This window comes from Leucopleurus acutus (assembly GCF_964270905.1).
Source record: "Leucopleurus acutus genome assembly, chromosome: 5".
Taxonomy (NCBI): Eukaryota; Metazoa; Chordata; class Mammalia; order Artiodactyla; family Delphinidae; genus Leucopleurus; species Leucopleurus acutus.
The window spans coordinates 105,013,263-105,027,575 of NC_139147.1; the positions used below are offsets into that span (position 1 = coordinate 105,013,263).

At 43.4% G+C, this 14,313-nt stretch overlaps 1 protein-coding gene across 1 annotated transcript in view; it reads right to left on the reverse strand.

Moving 5' to 3' along the window:
• Positions 1-296: 296 nt before the first annotated feature.
• The window catches only part of SCHIP1 (schwannomin interacting protein 1), a 123,358-nt gene continuing 109,341 nt past the window's right edge, over positions 297-14,313 (reverse strand). Inside the window, exons 4-8 of the mRNA XM_082839326.1 lie at positions 9,500-9,617; positions 8,326-8,523; positions 7,312-7,435; positions 4,835-4,928; positions 297-939 (exon numbers count right to left, since the gene is read on the reverse strand). Of these exons, the coding sequence (XP_082695452.1) occupies positions 888-939; positions 4,835-4,928; positions 7,312-7,435; positions 8,326-8,523; positions 9,500-9,617 (586 nt within the window). The 3' untranslated portion in view covers positions 297-887. The remainder of the gene's footprint in view (positions 940-4,834; positions 4,929-7,311; positions 7,436-8,325; positions 8,524-9,499; positions 9,618-14,313) is intronic.

A 14,313-nucleotide genomic window follows, 5' to 3' on the forward strand; every position in this document is an offset into this window, starting at 1 on the left:
TAATAAAGTAGTGAAATTCCAGACTGATAACTTTCAGCAGTAACAATGCTGGCTCTGATGTGCCTGATGTTGTCATCTTTGGATCTCTCTCTCACACACACACACACACACACACACACACACACTCTCCCATACTCTCCACGATCTTCTTGGCGATTCCCTGCATTTCTTGCTCTCCGGAGCCCTTTGTTTCTTCACTGATAAAAGCTTCCCGGTGGGGATTTCAGTTGAGGAAGAGTGAAGAGGGAAGAAGTACAGCCAGTGTAGGGCTTGCTAGTGAGCAAAAAGACATATCCTATGAAACAAAGTTTTAATTTTTATTTTACATATTTATACATAAAACTTTTAAGGAACCCTCTGAATCCAACAGAATGTTAATAGCACATCTAAAAATGAACTTCAGGTAGTCAACATTCACAAAATGTTGAAAACTGATTAAAATATACATATTACAGAGACCTACAACTTCACTACGAGGCAGGCATGTATTTTTTGACTTGGATAGCACCGTCATTTACAGTTCTTCTTTAAAACTACAGTGAAGAATGAAAGCAGTCAAATGGTAAAATACTGCTCCAACTCAGACTCTCTAAACAAATAAAAATAAAGTTAAAACTACCCTCTTTGATTAATCATGATTTGGGATGGTGTAAGTACTGTACATTTTTTGTAACAATATTTTATTAAAATGCCTGATATTTAGTGGCACAGTAAAAAAATTAAAATAAATTAAGAAGCAAAGGCCAATCACTGGACGTTAAGCTTCAGACATTATCGATGACTAACACTGATATTTGTTTGTTTCTATGCCACCTTTAGCAACAGCATTTTTACAACCACAGAAGCAAAATAAATTCTAGCTTGTCCTCTGGTTGGATGGCTTCTTTTCACTTTGCAGGCATTTTCTCGGCCATGTGCTTCTGCTGACTCTCAGCGTGTCTGTAAAATGAATAATACAATGATTTAGTGCTAAGGAGAAAGCCAAACTGCTTTCCCATCAACAGCTAAGACATCCTCCAAATGGAGGCTCGGAGTTACTCATAGTGAAATCAAGAGACTCAAGAAACGGTAGTTCATTCAAATGGATTTGCCCTCTTCCAAGTTTTATATTCTATGTACGATTCCTTTTATTTAGTAAGCCACTGGATTAACCTGAGACATGTAGAGGTCACATTCCTTTGAGAAGAAAAGTGCCGTGTTTAAAAATGAAAAGAGAAAAGTAACTAGGATAATTTATTCAACAAATGTTTAATATGTGCCTTCTCTGTGCTCCTGGTGCTGGGGATTCGGTGGTGAGCAGTGATCTTTGTTCTCATGGAGTATATATTGTAATGGAAAGAGACAAGAAAGGAACAGACAGCAAGCAAGGAGATAGCAGATAGAAGATTAAGTGCTAAGCAAAAAGTCAAAACAAGGTGTTGTGACAGAAAGTAACTGCATGACTACTTTATCCAAACACGCACATAGATGCACATCTAAGTATTAACAAGGCTCTTGTTAATAATACAATAGTTCAATTTTATTCTTACAAAGGCTAATGTCTTCCAAACAAACGGTAGGCCTTTGTGGTTGTCAAGATTTCCCACATTTGCATATTTTTCCCCCTCAGTTAGTCCCAAGGGCATGATCACGGCAGTGAGCGGGCGACAGGGTGGGGTGAGTCTTACTCATCAAGCCCTATTACGGCCTGTGAGCCCAAAGTTGGGCTAACCAGCAGCTGGCCAGTGGAGATGAAGTGGGAGGAATGGCTAAGCTGCTTACATCACTCGATCGGGCACTAAGTAAACGTCTTCCCAGGGAGTGGCAGGGTCTGAAGGCTGCAAGAAACAAATGTTTTGAAGGAGGATCTTAGGAAATTATAAATCTGGCAAGAGAAAAGCATCTAAGGGTGTGGTTTTCAGCTGTCATCAAAGGTCCAGGGGCAGTTTCTGGGTGCTGCCTAGCCTTGGGTAGTCAGTGACATCAAGTTTAAACTCACTGGTATTATGCAGAATGTCTCCCATCTGTGTTACAGGGCAAATACATTCAGAAACAGAGAAGTGACAGCAGCGTCCCTGCCACATGCAGCAGCCCACAAAGAATATTCTGATATTCAGTTACCAACAAAGGGACTCAGGAAAAAGACATCAATAGCACCCTATTCCTAAAAAAGAAATTATGCCTTCTAGCAGACCATCTTTTTTTTTAACATTTTCATAAAGTAGCTCATGGGCCTCACTTGAACAAATTCAGCTCCTGAAATATTTTGATGCCCAGTGACTAAGATTCCGTGGTAGCTAATTAAAGTGTAGTTTCTTATAGCAGTTTTAAAATATGTATCTGTGTGTGTGTGTGTGTGTGTGTGTGTGTGCGTGTGCATACAAACAACAAGGGGTTTTCTGAGACAGAAGGAAAGAACAGGCAGGCAAGAGCTTCAGAAAATATTGAAAGCTGGGTGTTATTCTGAGACATACATACAAGGGTGAATTTCATTAAAATTGTAAACAAAGGAGGGAAAGGGTTTCCTTCCATAAAACCAAAAGGTTCTTGTCAACTATTTATAAAGTCTTTACTAGGATTTGTTTCACTCAAGCCCCACAAGGACTTCTTTTTATCAACAATCCCTATTGAGGACCTACTACGTACTTGGCAGGCCCTGTATTAGGTTCTGAGGACACAGCAATGAATGAAAATAGTGTTGTCTCTGCTTTCAGGGGGCTTATAGCCAGGTTGGTTGTAAACCATATAACACAATAGGATTAGCCTCTACTTGGGAGGGATGCCATGCTGCCAGGAGCACAGAGGGCCCTACATCAGTCTTGGGGGATCAGGGAGCACTTCTCCAAAGAGGTATCTAAACCCAGGGTTTTCAAATTAGGCTGTGCATTGGAATCATCTGGAAAGATTTAAAAACTCCTAATGCACAGGCTACTTCACAGAATAATTAAACCAGAATCTCTGGGAGTGAGACCCAGACATCCGTATTTTAAAAACTCCCCAGGTGGTTCCAATGTGCAGCCAAAATTGAGAACCACCGATCTGAACTGACACCTGAATGGTAGGAGCTGCACAGGTAAAGGGAATAGGTGAACAGGGCTTCCCAGCGGCCAAGCGCTTGGCCTTCTGGGATCTGGCTGCAAAACTCTGGCTCTGCTACCTTTAGGGAAGTTTAAGTATCCTTAGATCCCTCCATGAGCAAAATTCTATTTCTGCAGCCAGGAATGGGCGTAGAAACGTCTCCCCACCTGCTCTCATTTAAAGAATTCCTCCAGTACCTTTAAATTAGTGACTCCTCTCCTTTGAACCCCATGGTTCTGCCCACCCTGTCTCCCATGATCACACCATCTGAAGGGATAAGCAAAATTCACTGCAAACCTAAGTAATAGCCTAACATTCTGAGAGAAGGGAGGAGCCTCTGAATGTCGTCTTAGCAACGAGGGACGCCAACGCTGCTCTGAGGGGCAGAGAAACGGTCTCTGTTATCATAGGCAAGCCACAGAATGGACGAAAGAGTCTATATATTTTTCAGAAGATGCATGTCCTGGTTGTATATTTCACTACTGATTTCCCATAATCTTAATCCCTATATGCAAAGCTGTTAGCGTAACAAAAAGGCAGGTGTCTTACAATTGTTGGTGCAGTGCCCGAATACGGCTGTAGGGGGCAATAATAGTATTTGAGTGTTACTATATTTCACATGCAGGCAAATATGCTAAGACGGTACGAGAAGACCTTCTGGGTTTTTGTGTTTTCGTTTTTTTGTTAGGGGTGAGGCAATATAACATCCAAAGCGTACAAAACAGAGTGCTGCCCATAGGTTTTTAAAAACTAACTTAAACATAGTTCTGCAGCATTTATTTTGCTCCCCGAGCTATTTTTATAACACTGCATTTAGAAAAATATTTTACCCAGTGTTACACACTGAGAAGTGGTCCCTGTGGTGAGTGCTGAGAGCACTTTCGCTACATATGTTTTCAAACTTCTCCTGGATGGTTCTGGATCATGTGGTTAATTCCTTATGTTACCGTGACAAGCAGTTTTCTTTCTCTCCTTGGGAGCTTCTACTCTCTGAATACCATTTCTGGGATTAATAGTAACTGTTGCCTTGTGGTTTAAAGACTTCCTATAAACTATCTCAGACAAGGCGGCATCGTAAATACAGTACAGGATCATAGGAATGCTCACGGTATTTCATATACTTTATATATTTATGGTGAGAGGCCTTTCCACAAGGAAAACTATGAAGAAATGCAAGATCTTGACCAGCATTAGCCTAGTTTCCCTATGCCCCAGGGAAGGAAGCATTCTTTACCTCTTTACAGACAGGCGCTCGGAACCAGGCCCAGCTAGAAACTCAAGTCTTGGAGTCTCCCCATGGTGAGAGCAATCTGGTGGCGCTGGTGCTGTGGAAAGATGCCAGTGTCCTTGCCTTCCGGGCATGGCAGATGCGATCAAGAGTCAGGTCATATAACACCAAGTGCCACTTGGTGGTACCCACCACGTGCTGGAATCATGCCAGCATAGAATGGCTTAGGGACGACTCTCAAGGGGACAGTCCTTCAGGATAATGTCCTTAGGCCAGAATTGCTGACCTGATTTAAGTGGGGGTGGATGCAGTTCTAATGCACTTACAATCCATCACTAGGGGAGGATGGTTGTGAAGAAGCCATGCATTTGGATGGGAGCAGTTTTGGCCGCTTCCCCTCCATCTAAACAGCTGACACCAGCAGAGATTAGGCGAGTTACTGATGGAAGTAAGGAAAGAAGTTCTCTAGAGCTCGCTCTTGCCTTAATTCTTAGACTTCCAACCATCCCAGGCTTCCTTCCTTCTTTGCAAAGATGAGGCACCACTGACCTGGTCAGGTCCTCGATGTCCACCAGCATGGCGTCTTGCTCTGTGTGCAGCTCATCTCGTATGAGGAGCAGCTGGACCAACTCTTCATTCAAGCCTGGGGCAAAGAAACGAAAGCATTTAGAAACAGATAAAATTGCATCTAAGTCAGGACGCGAAACCACTTATGCACCATTACGTACGTACGATAGATACAAACATATATACAAACAGTTAAACATAGCAGGAGACTATTTTTGCTAAAATGTAGAGTTCTTACATTAGCTTCTCATAAGCCCAGGAGAGGTCACCAATCTGAGAGCACGACTAGCTTGCATACTTATAGAAGTGTTGACAGAAAAGGAGTACAAAGTATATCCAATTACATTCACATGAGAGTGGGAAAGAAATTGTTAGCCGTTAGGAAAACAGCTTGTTAGAAGAAGCGGGATTTTGTTTTCAAGAAATGTGAACGCGGAAGTCTGGGGCACATTAAGTTTTCCACCGTTCATCTTCAGGGTGCTCCTGCCACACGGGGAGCTGGGGGGGCCACTGCACCCGACAAGAGCCCCAACAGACCCCCCCAGCTGGGGAGGAAGGCGCCTTGAGGATGCTCAAAGGCTCCTCGGGGTCGAGGCGAGGAGCCTACGTGCAGGTTGTTCTAGGAAACAGTAACATCTAAAGCTGTGTGAGAACCAGATGTGTAAGACCTGAAGAAACAACCCCTGAGTTCTCTGGACAATGGGTGCTGAGGAAAGTATTCTTCAGGATTTCTACCGGGCATAAAATAGATGGAAACATAACTAGTCTTCCTGAAATCAGTGTACGGGGTTTAATTTGGCTTCTGCCGTTGAAAAATATAAACAAGCAGGGGGCTCTCTCTTGCTTTCCCCCCCTCACATCAGCTAAGAGTGAAAGCTTCTAGGTCTGGACATGTGGACACATGAGGGATAGCATTCATTTAGCAAGAGCTCTGGGCCCAGAAATCAAAGAAAGGAAGGGGGTATGCAGCGAGGTCCTCCTTGGAAATGTTTTCAGAGATCCTGACCTCAAATGATGCATTTGTCTGCCTTTAGTTCAGATTAGTTTTCAATTTAGAAAAGGACCAAAAAAGTCATACAAAGAGGTCTAAAACTCCATCTACTCCTGAAAAGGACTAGCTGGCAATGTTATTATTTAAAGTCTAAGAAGGATGTTTCAGTGGTAAAAGATCAGACAGCCTTTTAAGTCCTTAATTCCTAGTAATTTATGCTCAACTAAAATTAAAATGTAGTAGAATTTTTTAAAAGCCTGTGAATCTATGGTTTCCTAATTAAAATGTTAAATCCTTTCTCTTGATTTTAAAATGCTGAAGGTATTAACTTGTCACTGAATACATCCAATTTTATTTTTTCTAGTGGGTTCTTAGGGTAGCTTTTTATACTAGTACTCAGTAGGGTGCCTGCATAGTGTGTGGGAATGTCTTTTCTGTATGAAGTTTTAAATTTTTTATTATGGACATCTTCAAAGAGATACAAAAGGAAAGAGAATTGTTTAAGGAATCCCCCTGCCCCATGCATCCAGCCAGCTTCAACAGTTATCAACTCATGGCCAGTCTTGAACTCATCTATCTCCCCTTCTCCCACTAGATCATTTGAAAGAGAATGTCAGACATCATATTATTTCATCTGTAAATGCTTCAGTATGGGTCTCTAAAGACAGGTCTCTTTTTAAAAAAAATTTAACATAACCACAATACCTTTATTGTACCTGAATAAGTAAATACATCTAGTTGGTTTGCATTTGGTTGGCATGTCTCTTAGGTGGTTTTAATCTATCAGCCTACAGACTTTAGGGACTTGTATGTTCCAGAGGCTGGAGGGCTCGTGAGTTCACCTGGGCTAAGCATGCTGTCCCAGTGAGCGAGCTCTCTCATTGGTCCAGCACCTGCCCTTCCCTGCGTAACCAATCACTTCGAGTGAATGCCACTCACTGACCACCCGCCCTGCACACTTCCTGTGGAGGCCCTTCTTCATTCTGGGGGGAAAAGGCCCACGCCTTCTCACCCTATAATTTTCACATATCGGTCACATATACTTTCACCACCTGGAGTCCCACAGCATAAGTCGAATAGAATCTGATGACCTAAAATGAATGTACGTGCAAGTAAAGCTGAGCGTATAACTGTATAATAAATGACTTGTAACCACGAAATTATATTCTACAAACAGGCGTTGGGAGCCAACTACATGCCAGGCACTGTGCTGGGAGCTGGGGATTTCAGACGAATAAAAAGGATCCCTAACCTCTGTGAACCTTGAAAAAGTCTTAAAGTTTCTCAACATTTTACAGTAAAAAAAAACAAAAACAGAAAGAGAGCGTTGTGATTCTCTTCTTTTCCTTGCAAGTACACAGGAGGACCCCAATGAAACGTACCAAGGAGCTGAACCCAGGAAATAGTACTATCCATCCCATGGTATTTTACACTTAATATTCCATTTTCCAGAGCATCTCACACTTACTTTCTATCTGGGAATGGAGATCATTGACTATGACTTGTAGCTGCCCAATAGTCATGTCTCTCAGGTCAGTGGGCTTTAAACTTCTTTTCATCAAGCATTCACTTATATGAGGCATGTGTGGCAGCTGAAGACAGAAAGGGAAGAAATGGAGGGGTGAGCTGCAAGCACACTGAACGTACGACCCAGTTTTCTCCTAAAAGACCCACCTTCATTCACCCACTTCAGGTTCCTTGCTTAAAAGCTTTCCCCATCTGACTTTCCCAATGCGAGGCCCTCCATATATGCACATCATCTGAAACGCTATTGGCATCAGAATGGGACACTACTCAAATCAAAAGCTTTTGGACTGGTCTACGACTGAGAGTCAATTATTACATCCACAAATGAATTACCAGGGAGCTCAAGCAATGTCAATGACACGGATAAAATTAATAATATCAGCTACTTATTAACTTATAGCATGGTACAAGCACTGTGCTAAGTGCTTTGACTACTTTTTCCACAATCGTGCTCTGACACAGCTATTATTATTATACCCATTTTATAGATGAGAAAACTGAGACGTGTCCAGAGCCCCACAGTAGGTCAATGGCAGAGCTAGTCTTAAGCTCCAAAGCCCAGGGCTCTCATCCACTCTGCCATACTGTCTTCATTGAAAAGGGGGGAACATGAGCTAAAGCAATAGTGAGTTTGCCATGGCAATGGGTTCTTAAACTGAGACTGCTTTAAAGGAATTAAAATATTCCCATGACAGCTAAAACTGCCCCTAAGAAACACAGTAGACATGAATCAAGAGCAAAGTTTACTTTTGTGAGTGAAATCTGTTGCGTGTGTATCCTTCAGTGATACAGTAGGAAGGAAAAAGAAACAGACTTAAATGTTTCTCAATGACAGTACGTTTTACACACTGCCTTGTAAAAACCCAAGTTTGCATAACTCTGGGAAAGGACTGGGACAGCCTCAACCATTTGCAGCCACCAAACACTCGTTTGCATTTCAGCGTTCGCTGCTTACAAGATCAGCGACGGGAGACTTCTTCCTGTTCTGTTTTTCCACTTCTACTTGCATTTTGGCCATTGGTTTGGCCATGGCAAGGGCCATTTTGGCTTCGGCTTGCAATTTCTTTTGCCTTGTGAGGAAATCCATGTCATCCAGGGATTCGGATTCCTCTTCAGTAGTGTCTCTATCGGAATAGGAAGAACTCTGTTTGCTCTGTGAAGGGAAGAAGAGCAGCCCTGAGCTTTGCGTGCCGGGTACCATCTTTGGAGCTGAGCTACAGTCTTCCCTCAGCCCTCTCTCAAAGCAGCCAAGGGTTCCCTCCATCAAGGGACTCAACTCTTGATGTGATTTGTACCCATCGCAAGTAACATTTTAAAAGCTACTTTATTTCCTCAGTCAGTGATAGACTCTGATTTTAGCATAAAAAGTAACATAATTAATAATAGGGAGAATATATATTTGCAACAAACTTGAGACATTTCTTGGATTCTTACTCTCAAACCTTTCTTGAAGTGAACAGACACAGCAAAATATTTAACCCAGAGCTAAGGCGGTGCGTTGCTCCCTGGAGCGGACAGGATCTCAGATATCCTATGAAGTTCTGACGCGGCTTTGCACTCAACAACCAACACGGTTTCCTATTAGTTAGTCTTTGGTAAGAAAGGCGATAGACCTCCCAGAGAGGAAAGAAATCCAGCAACAAGCACCCAGGATCATCAAGCCATCTTTTGTAATACGTGTGCAAGGAATAGTAACCAATGTTTAACCCACATTACCTTGCTGGCTTCTCTGAGCAACAGCTATGTGCTACCATTCCCGCCCCTGCCTGGACCCCATCCCCTGCCTTTTAAAATGTGTCCCATTGTTAGTCCGTGCTCATATTTCTAAGCCCAGGGGGGAAGGATTGGTATATAGTGTATTTTCTTTTATAATTTTCAGGGCCTATGTGATTTCTCTTACGATTTAGTATGAAAGTCGTCGCTAACTTTAACAGAGCTTATGTATCCTTCTTGGATCACAGTTTTGCTTTTTCAATCACTGTCAAACTTTAGGAGCATGCCATGTCAAGAAATGTCAGGAGACACCGCTTTTTTAACCTCTGACATGTTTGTTTCTGACTAACAACAGAAAAGAAGCTAAATGACCAGGAGAGCACACTCTGAGCCTCAGTGGCAGCTTCGGGACTCACCATGGGAGACAAGGGGGTGTCCAAGCTCGTTTCGGTCTTGCTGTCATCAGCATCGCTGTCCTTATCGCTGCCGCTGTCGTTGACAAAGCATATCTGCAGGTTCATCCCACTCTGCAGGCTGGGCAGAAGGAAACAGGACACTAATTCCATTCAGCTATTTGTTATCTGGTAGCAACCGAAAGAACTGCCTGATTTTGCTAAAGAAAGTAGTTTAATGTGTTCTTCTCAGGGAGCAGTGAGTGAGCAAATATTACTCCCAACTCATAAATGATAACTTTTACTAGAAGATAAGAAAGATAACTTGATAAGCTGATAAATGATAAGATGATAACTTTTAACTCATACTGTATTCGTTTTTTTTTTCCACACACAAATTCACGCTGGGAGAAAAGTAATTTCAGGCCACATGGTAGCACCCAGCACAACATCAAACATATCGTTGGTACACAATAAAAACGCGTTGAGACACTGCGTTTACATTTTTTGTCGATGAAGAGGAATGGGTCCTCAGCCACATGAGGCTGCTTGGTGTCAGCTAGTGTCCTGCCCCACGGGGACAATCCAATGATGTTCATTAGATACAGCATCCCGGGGCCAGAGCTCTCCGAAGAAAGACTCCTTTTTATTCCCAAATAAGGTCGTCTGAAGGAAAATGTTATTTGAGGCGGTTGTCAAAAGCCAACCAAGGGAGCCCATTTATGTCATTAAGAAAAAAACACACCAGAGGTTCACCCTCGAGAAACTTAAGGAAACGTCCAGCTTAGTCAGAAAAGCAGAATGTTGGAGCACAAGGCTCTACAGACTGCCTTGCGTACAGAGCCTCAGAGGCAGAGATGTCTTGGGAGCTCATTATGCTTGTGCCGAATCTGGGAAGCTCCAAAGGGATGTTGCCGGAAATGTGGTCACAAAGGGCCAGGTGGCTGTGTATCTGCTATACACGCAACCAGGCTGTGGATCCAACTCTGTGTCCTAACAACCTTCATTTGAAGTCGAACACATTTCATTGCTGTTTGACAACAAAGTGTTTTTCAAGAAGCACTTTCTTAGCATCCCTAGTAGCCCCAGTCTGTAGGTTTAGAGAAAGAAAAGGCAGAAGGAAACTCCTAAGCAGCAAGGGGTCATAAGGAGGCTCCTGTAAGCCAGGTTTAGGACAGGGGACACCAAATCTGCTCTGGCGTCATTATTGTCCCAGTGAGAAATGCAAAGAGCAACTCGTCTGATAGCTGACATTCCCATTTGCTTTTTTTTTTTATTATTCAAATGGATGCTCTGCATAAATTGCTCAAGTGACTCATTTAAAGCACTTTGATTGAAAACAATACAGAACTCAGAAGAAGAAAATGTACTGATTTAACACAGGCACCATCATTGTTATGGGTATGTACCGCCACCTATTGTTAACTTCTCTAATGACTGAAAGTCCCAGCTTATTTTCCCCAGGAGAGAAACGCAGCCTTTCCCTCTGTAGGTCCAGTTCCATTCCCTCACTACCCTCCGGTGCAGGCAAGCAGACCCAGGCCTAGGGCTGGCCGCAGAAAGCGACAGGTTCTGCTGTGATCAGCTCAGGGTGCTTGGAATCAGTAGGACTTAGGTTTGAATCCTTACTTCTTTCCCAAGGCACATTACTTTATGAACCTCAGTTTCCTCATCTGTAAAATAGGGTGAATAATTCAGTTTGTAGAAAGGATGAAAAGACCTCAGAGATGGGCAAAGGGCAGGTGCTCTGTACCTGTTCATTATCCTCCTTTCTCTACTTCCTGAAAGCCTAGACAAAAACACCCACAGAATTTTAAAGGTGATGTGACTTTGTAAAGGGACCCCTGCAGTCACCTACTTGAATACCTGGCCTGGTCACAGCAATTCCTGATGCACAACTGACTCACTGGGGGCGTCCAGAGCTGACTTTCACTGTTAGGCAGCTTGAATATTTATTGAGCTGGAATTTGTCTCCTTTCAACTTTCTATCATTAGAATATATATTTTTTTTTTCCTGGAGAAATATAATATGTTCAGGTTACCCTTTGATCCCATATAAATTAAGTTTTAAAATTTATTGTCTGTAGTTGGTTAAAAAAAAACCCAAATCAACCCATTTTTAACAATAAAACTCAAGATACATGGATCGGACAACAGTGGAAATTAAAAAAGTGCAAATTAAAAACAGACATTTTAAAGTCATATTTTAAAATAAAAAAGACATTTTAAATTAAACCTAATTCGAATCAAGGATTATGTAGTATTTCCTATTTATTGAATAACTAAAGTCTTGAAAAGAAGACACTATATACACAGATTATAAAAATATAAAATAACACATGATACCACTGCAAAATAAGGTTTAAAACATCTAAAGATACATATTTTCATTATGAAGAAAGTCTGATCGTAAATTCTGTTGTTCTGCCCCCAAATTGACCTTTGTGCTAAGGATCAACTCAGACCTAGATCAACTATCCCATGCAGTGTTTCTAACTCAGGAAAGGCCAAGAAAAAAGAAAAGGGAAGGATTTAGTAGTCGGAGTGAAATGAAAAAACACCTCAGGTAGAAATTCAGAAAATCGCCTTAGTAACACATTATCACCGCGGGAAACTGAGCAGAGCTTCTTACAGGGTGAGCCTTATAATTCCTTATAGCGGTAATCACCAAGAGTGTTACTCTCAGGAAAAGGAAATTATATGATATTACAGCTAATAGTTCAGCGGGGATTTTCGTACAGACATCTTAAAACGGACTCGGGTTTCAAGAAGGATTTGTTTGCCTTTAGCCTTTAAGAGGGTTTAAGGCGAAGGCGGCCTTGGGGAAACTCGACCACAGCTCCCAAGCAGCGGCCAGTGCTGAGGGCCTCTGTGCCACTGGGTCCAGGAATGATAACCCCTGTTCCTGGCCCCTTCCCATCCCGGGGAGGCATGGCTGTTCTGAGGCTCTCCCTCCGGCCACTCGGAGCCCTGGTCCCTCACACTGCGGTGTCTCGCCTATAACCAGGCTATGCAGTCTGGCGAAATCCCAGCAGCCGGGGGCTAATTTGCTTGGAGCTCTCAAGCACCGTCTGAGATGAAAACAAAACACTAACCTCTTCTTGTTAATTAGTGATATAATTTAAGGTATCCAATTCAGGGTCACTTGATGTTTGGAATGGCGTTCGGCAGAGGGCTATGAGCAAAAGGCTGCTTGATGTCTGCCTTGCCTGCGGATTTGATTACTGGAAGGTCTGCGTCCTGGTCACCCCGGAAACCTCTTCTCCTTATGCCATGAAAAACCACACTGCAGCCCAGAGTTACTGACAGGGAGCTGAGGGTATGGGGAGGGGGCTGTTATGGATGGAGAAGGCTCAGAAACGTGAAGAGATAGAGACTAAGTGTGCTTCCTGGACATCTCAGTGTGAGCGAACGTGGCTTTCTGAGTGACAGTTCCTGTTGGCCAGGATCGGGAAAGCATTTAGTTGATAGGCTGTTCAGCACCAGTGTCCACTTGGCATTTACAGTGAGGAAAACTTACTTAGAAAACACATGTGCTGACCTCCAACTACTGTCAGCAGGGATATTATGAAGATATGCTCGGAATTGAGAGAATGATGGAGATGGCAAGATCTTAACTACTAAGAGGATAGCTCAAAGACCTAGCTACCTGGTGATATGGTTTGGTATAAAGACAATACCTTTTTCAAAATACAGGGACAAGACCAGTTTACTCCGTGGGAGAAGTGATGGGATGGTCTTAAAGTTTGCTGTGACCTCTAGTGGGGCAGCAGCATTGGGAATCTGGCCTTTGTCCTTGGCCTTGGGTTGCAGCGACTGGGAGTGGCCTGGTCTGACGGCCAGCTCCGAATCCCAGAACCATTTGGTGTTTTCTGATTTTAAAAACAGGAATCTCCCAGCACTAGCTTAGACCGCCAGCATCCACAGAGGAATGCTGAAGATTCTTTGGTTCTATCCCCTGCATCACGCCTTAGTTAATTTCACTTGAACGGTTACAGTGAATTTGAGTTTAAAAGTGTGTTCACTTCATTCTCTCCTTGGGCTGTACAACCACCTGTGGATTCCAGGCAAGGCAGCGGTTACTCAAAGAAGTCAGATAACTTGCCCCAGATCTGTGACAGCCTGATTATTAAAATGGTCCCAATTCTTCCCGTCTCTCTATCTGGTCCCCCTATAATAAGACTGCGGGTTCTCCGTCAAGAGGTGGAGTCTATTTCCGGACCCCTGGGCTGGCCTCCTGACTTGCCTTGGCCAACAGAATGCAGAGGAAGTGACAGTATTCCGGTTCCGAGCGCCTCCATCCGCCCCCCCCCCCCCACGCGCCGCTGCCCCAGGGAACCGTGCCGCTGCCCGCAGAACAAGTCCAGCTCAGCCTGCTGGCAGAGGAGGGACTTCGTAGCACAGAACTCAATCAGCCGTTGTCCCAACTGAAGCCCCAGGCGCCTGACGGAGCTCAGCCAAGAGCAAGCCGTAGCGGTGCCTCGCCAACCCGTAGCCAATCGATCACAGACACACGAGTAAGCCCCGTGGGAAGCCAGCTCTGATCAGCAGCGGAAATCAGTGCTTATCATCGGATGCCACCGATGTGGGTGGGTTTTTATTACACATCACCACCATGGCAACAGATAAATGGTACAAGATCACGAAGCAAGAGACTATAGGCTGGGCCTCTGGTGTTTGAATCCAGTGGCCTTTGCCCCATACTGCACTGCACTTAACCTTTGGTTTGGATATATTAGGTCTTGCCTGTGATGGCAATATAATTTTAAGCACATAATGCCTCCTGTAGTTGCTTATAATTTCCAGGCAATCATATGGTTTCCTTAAGAAACAGAGAG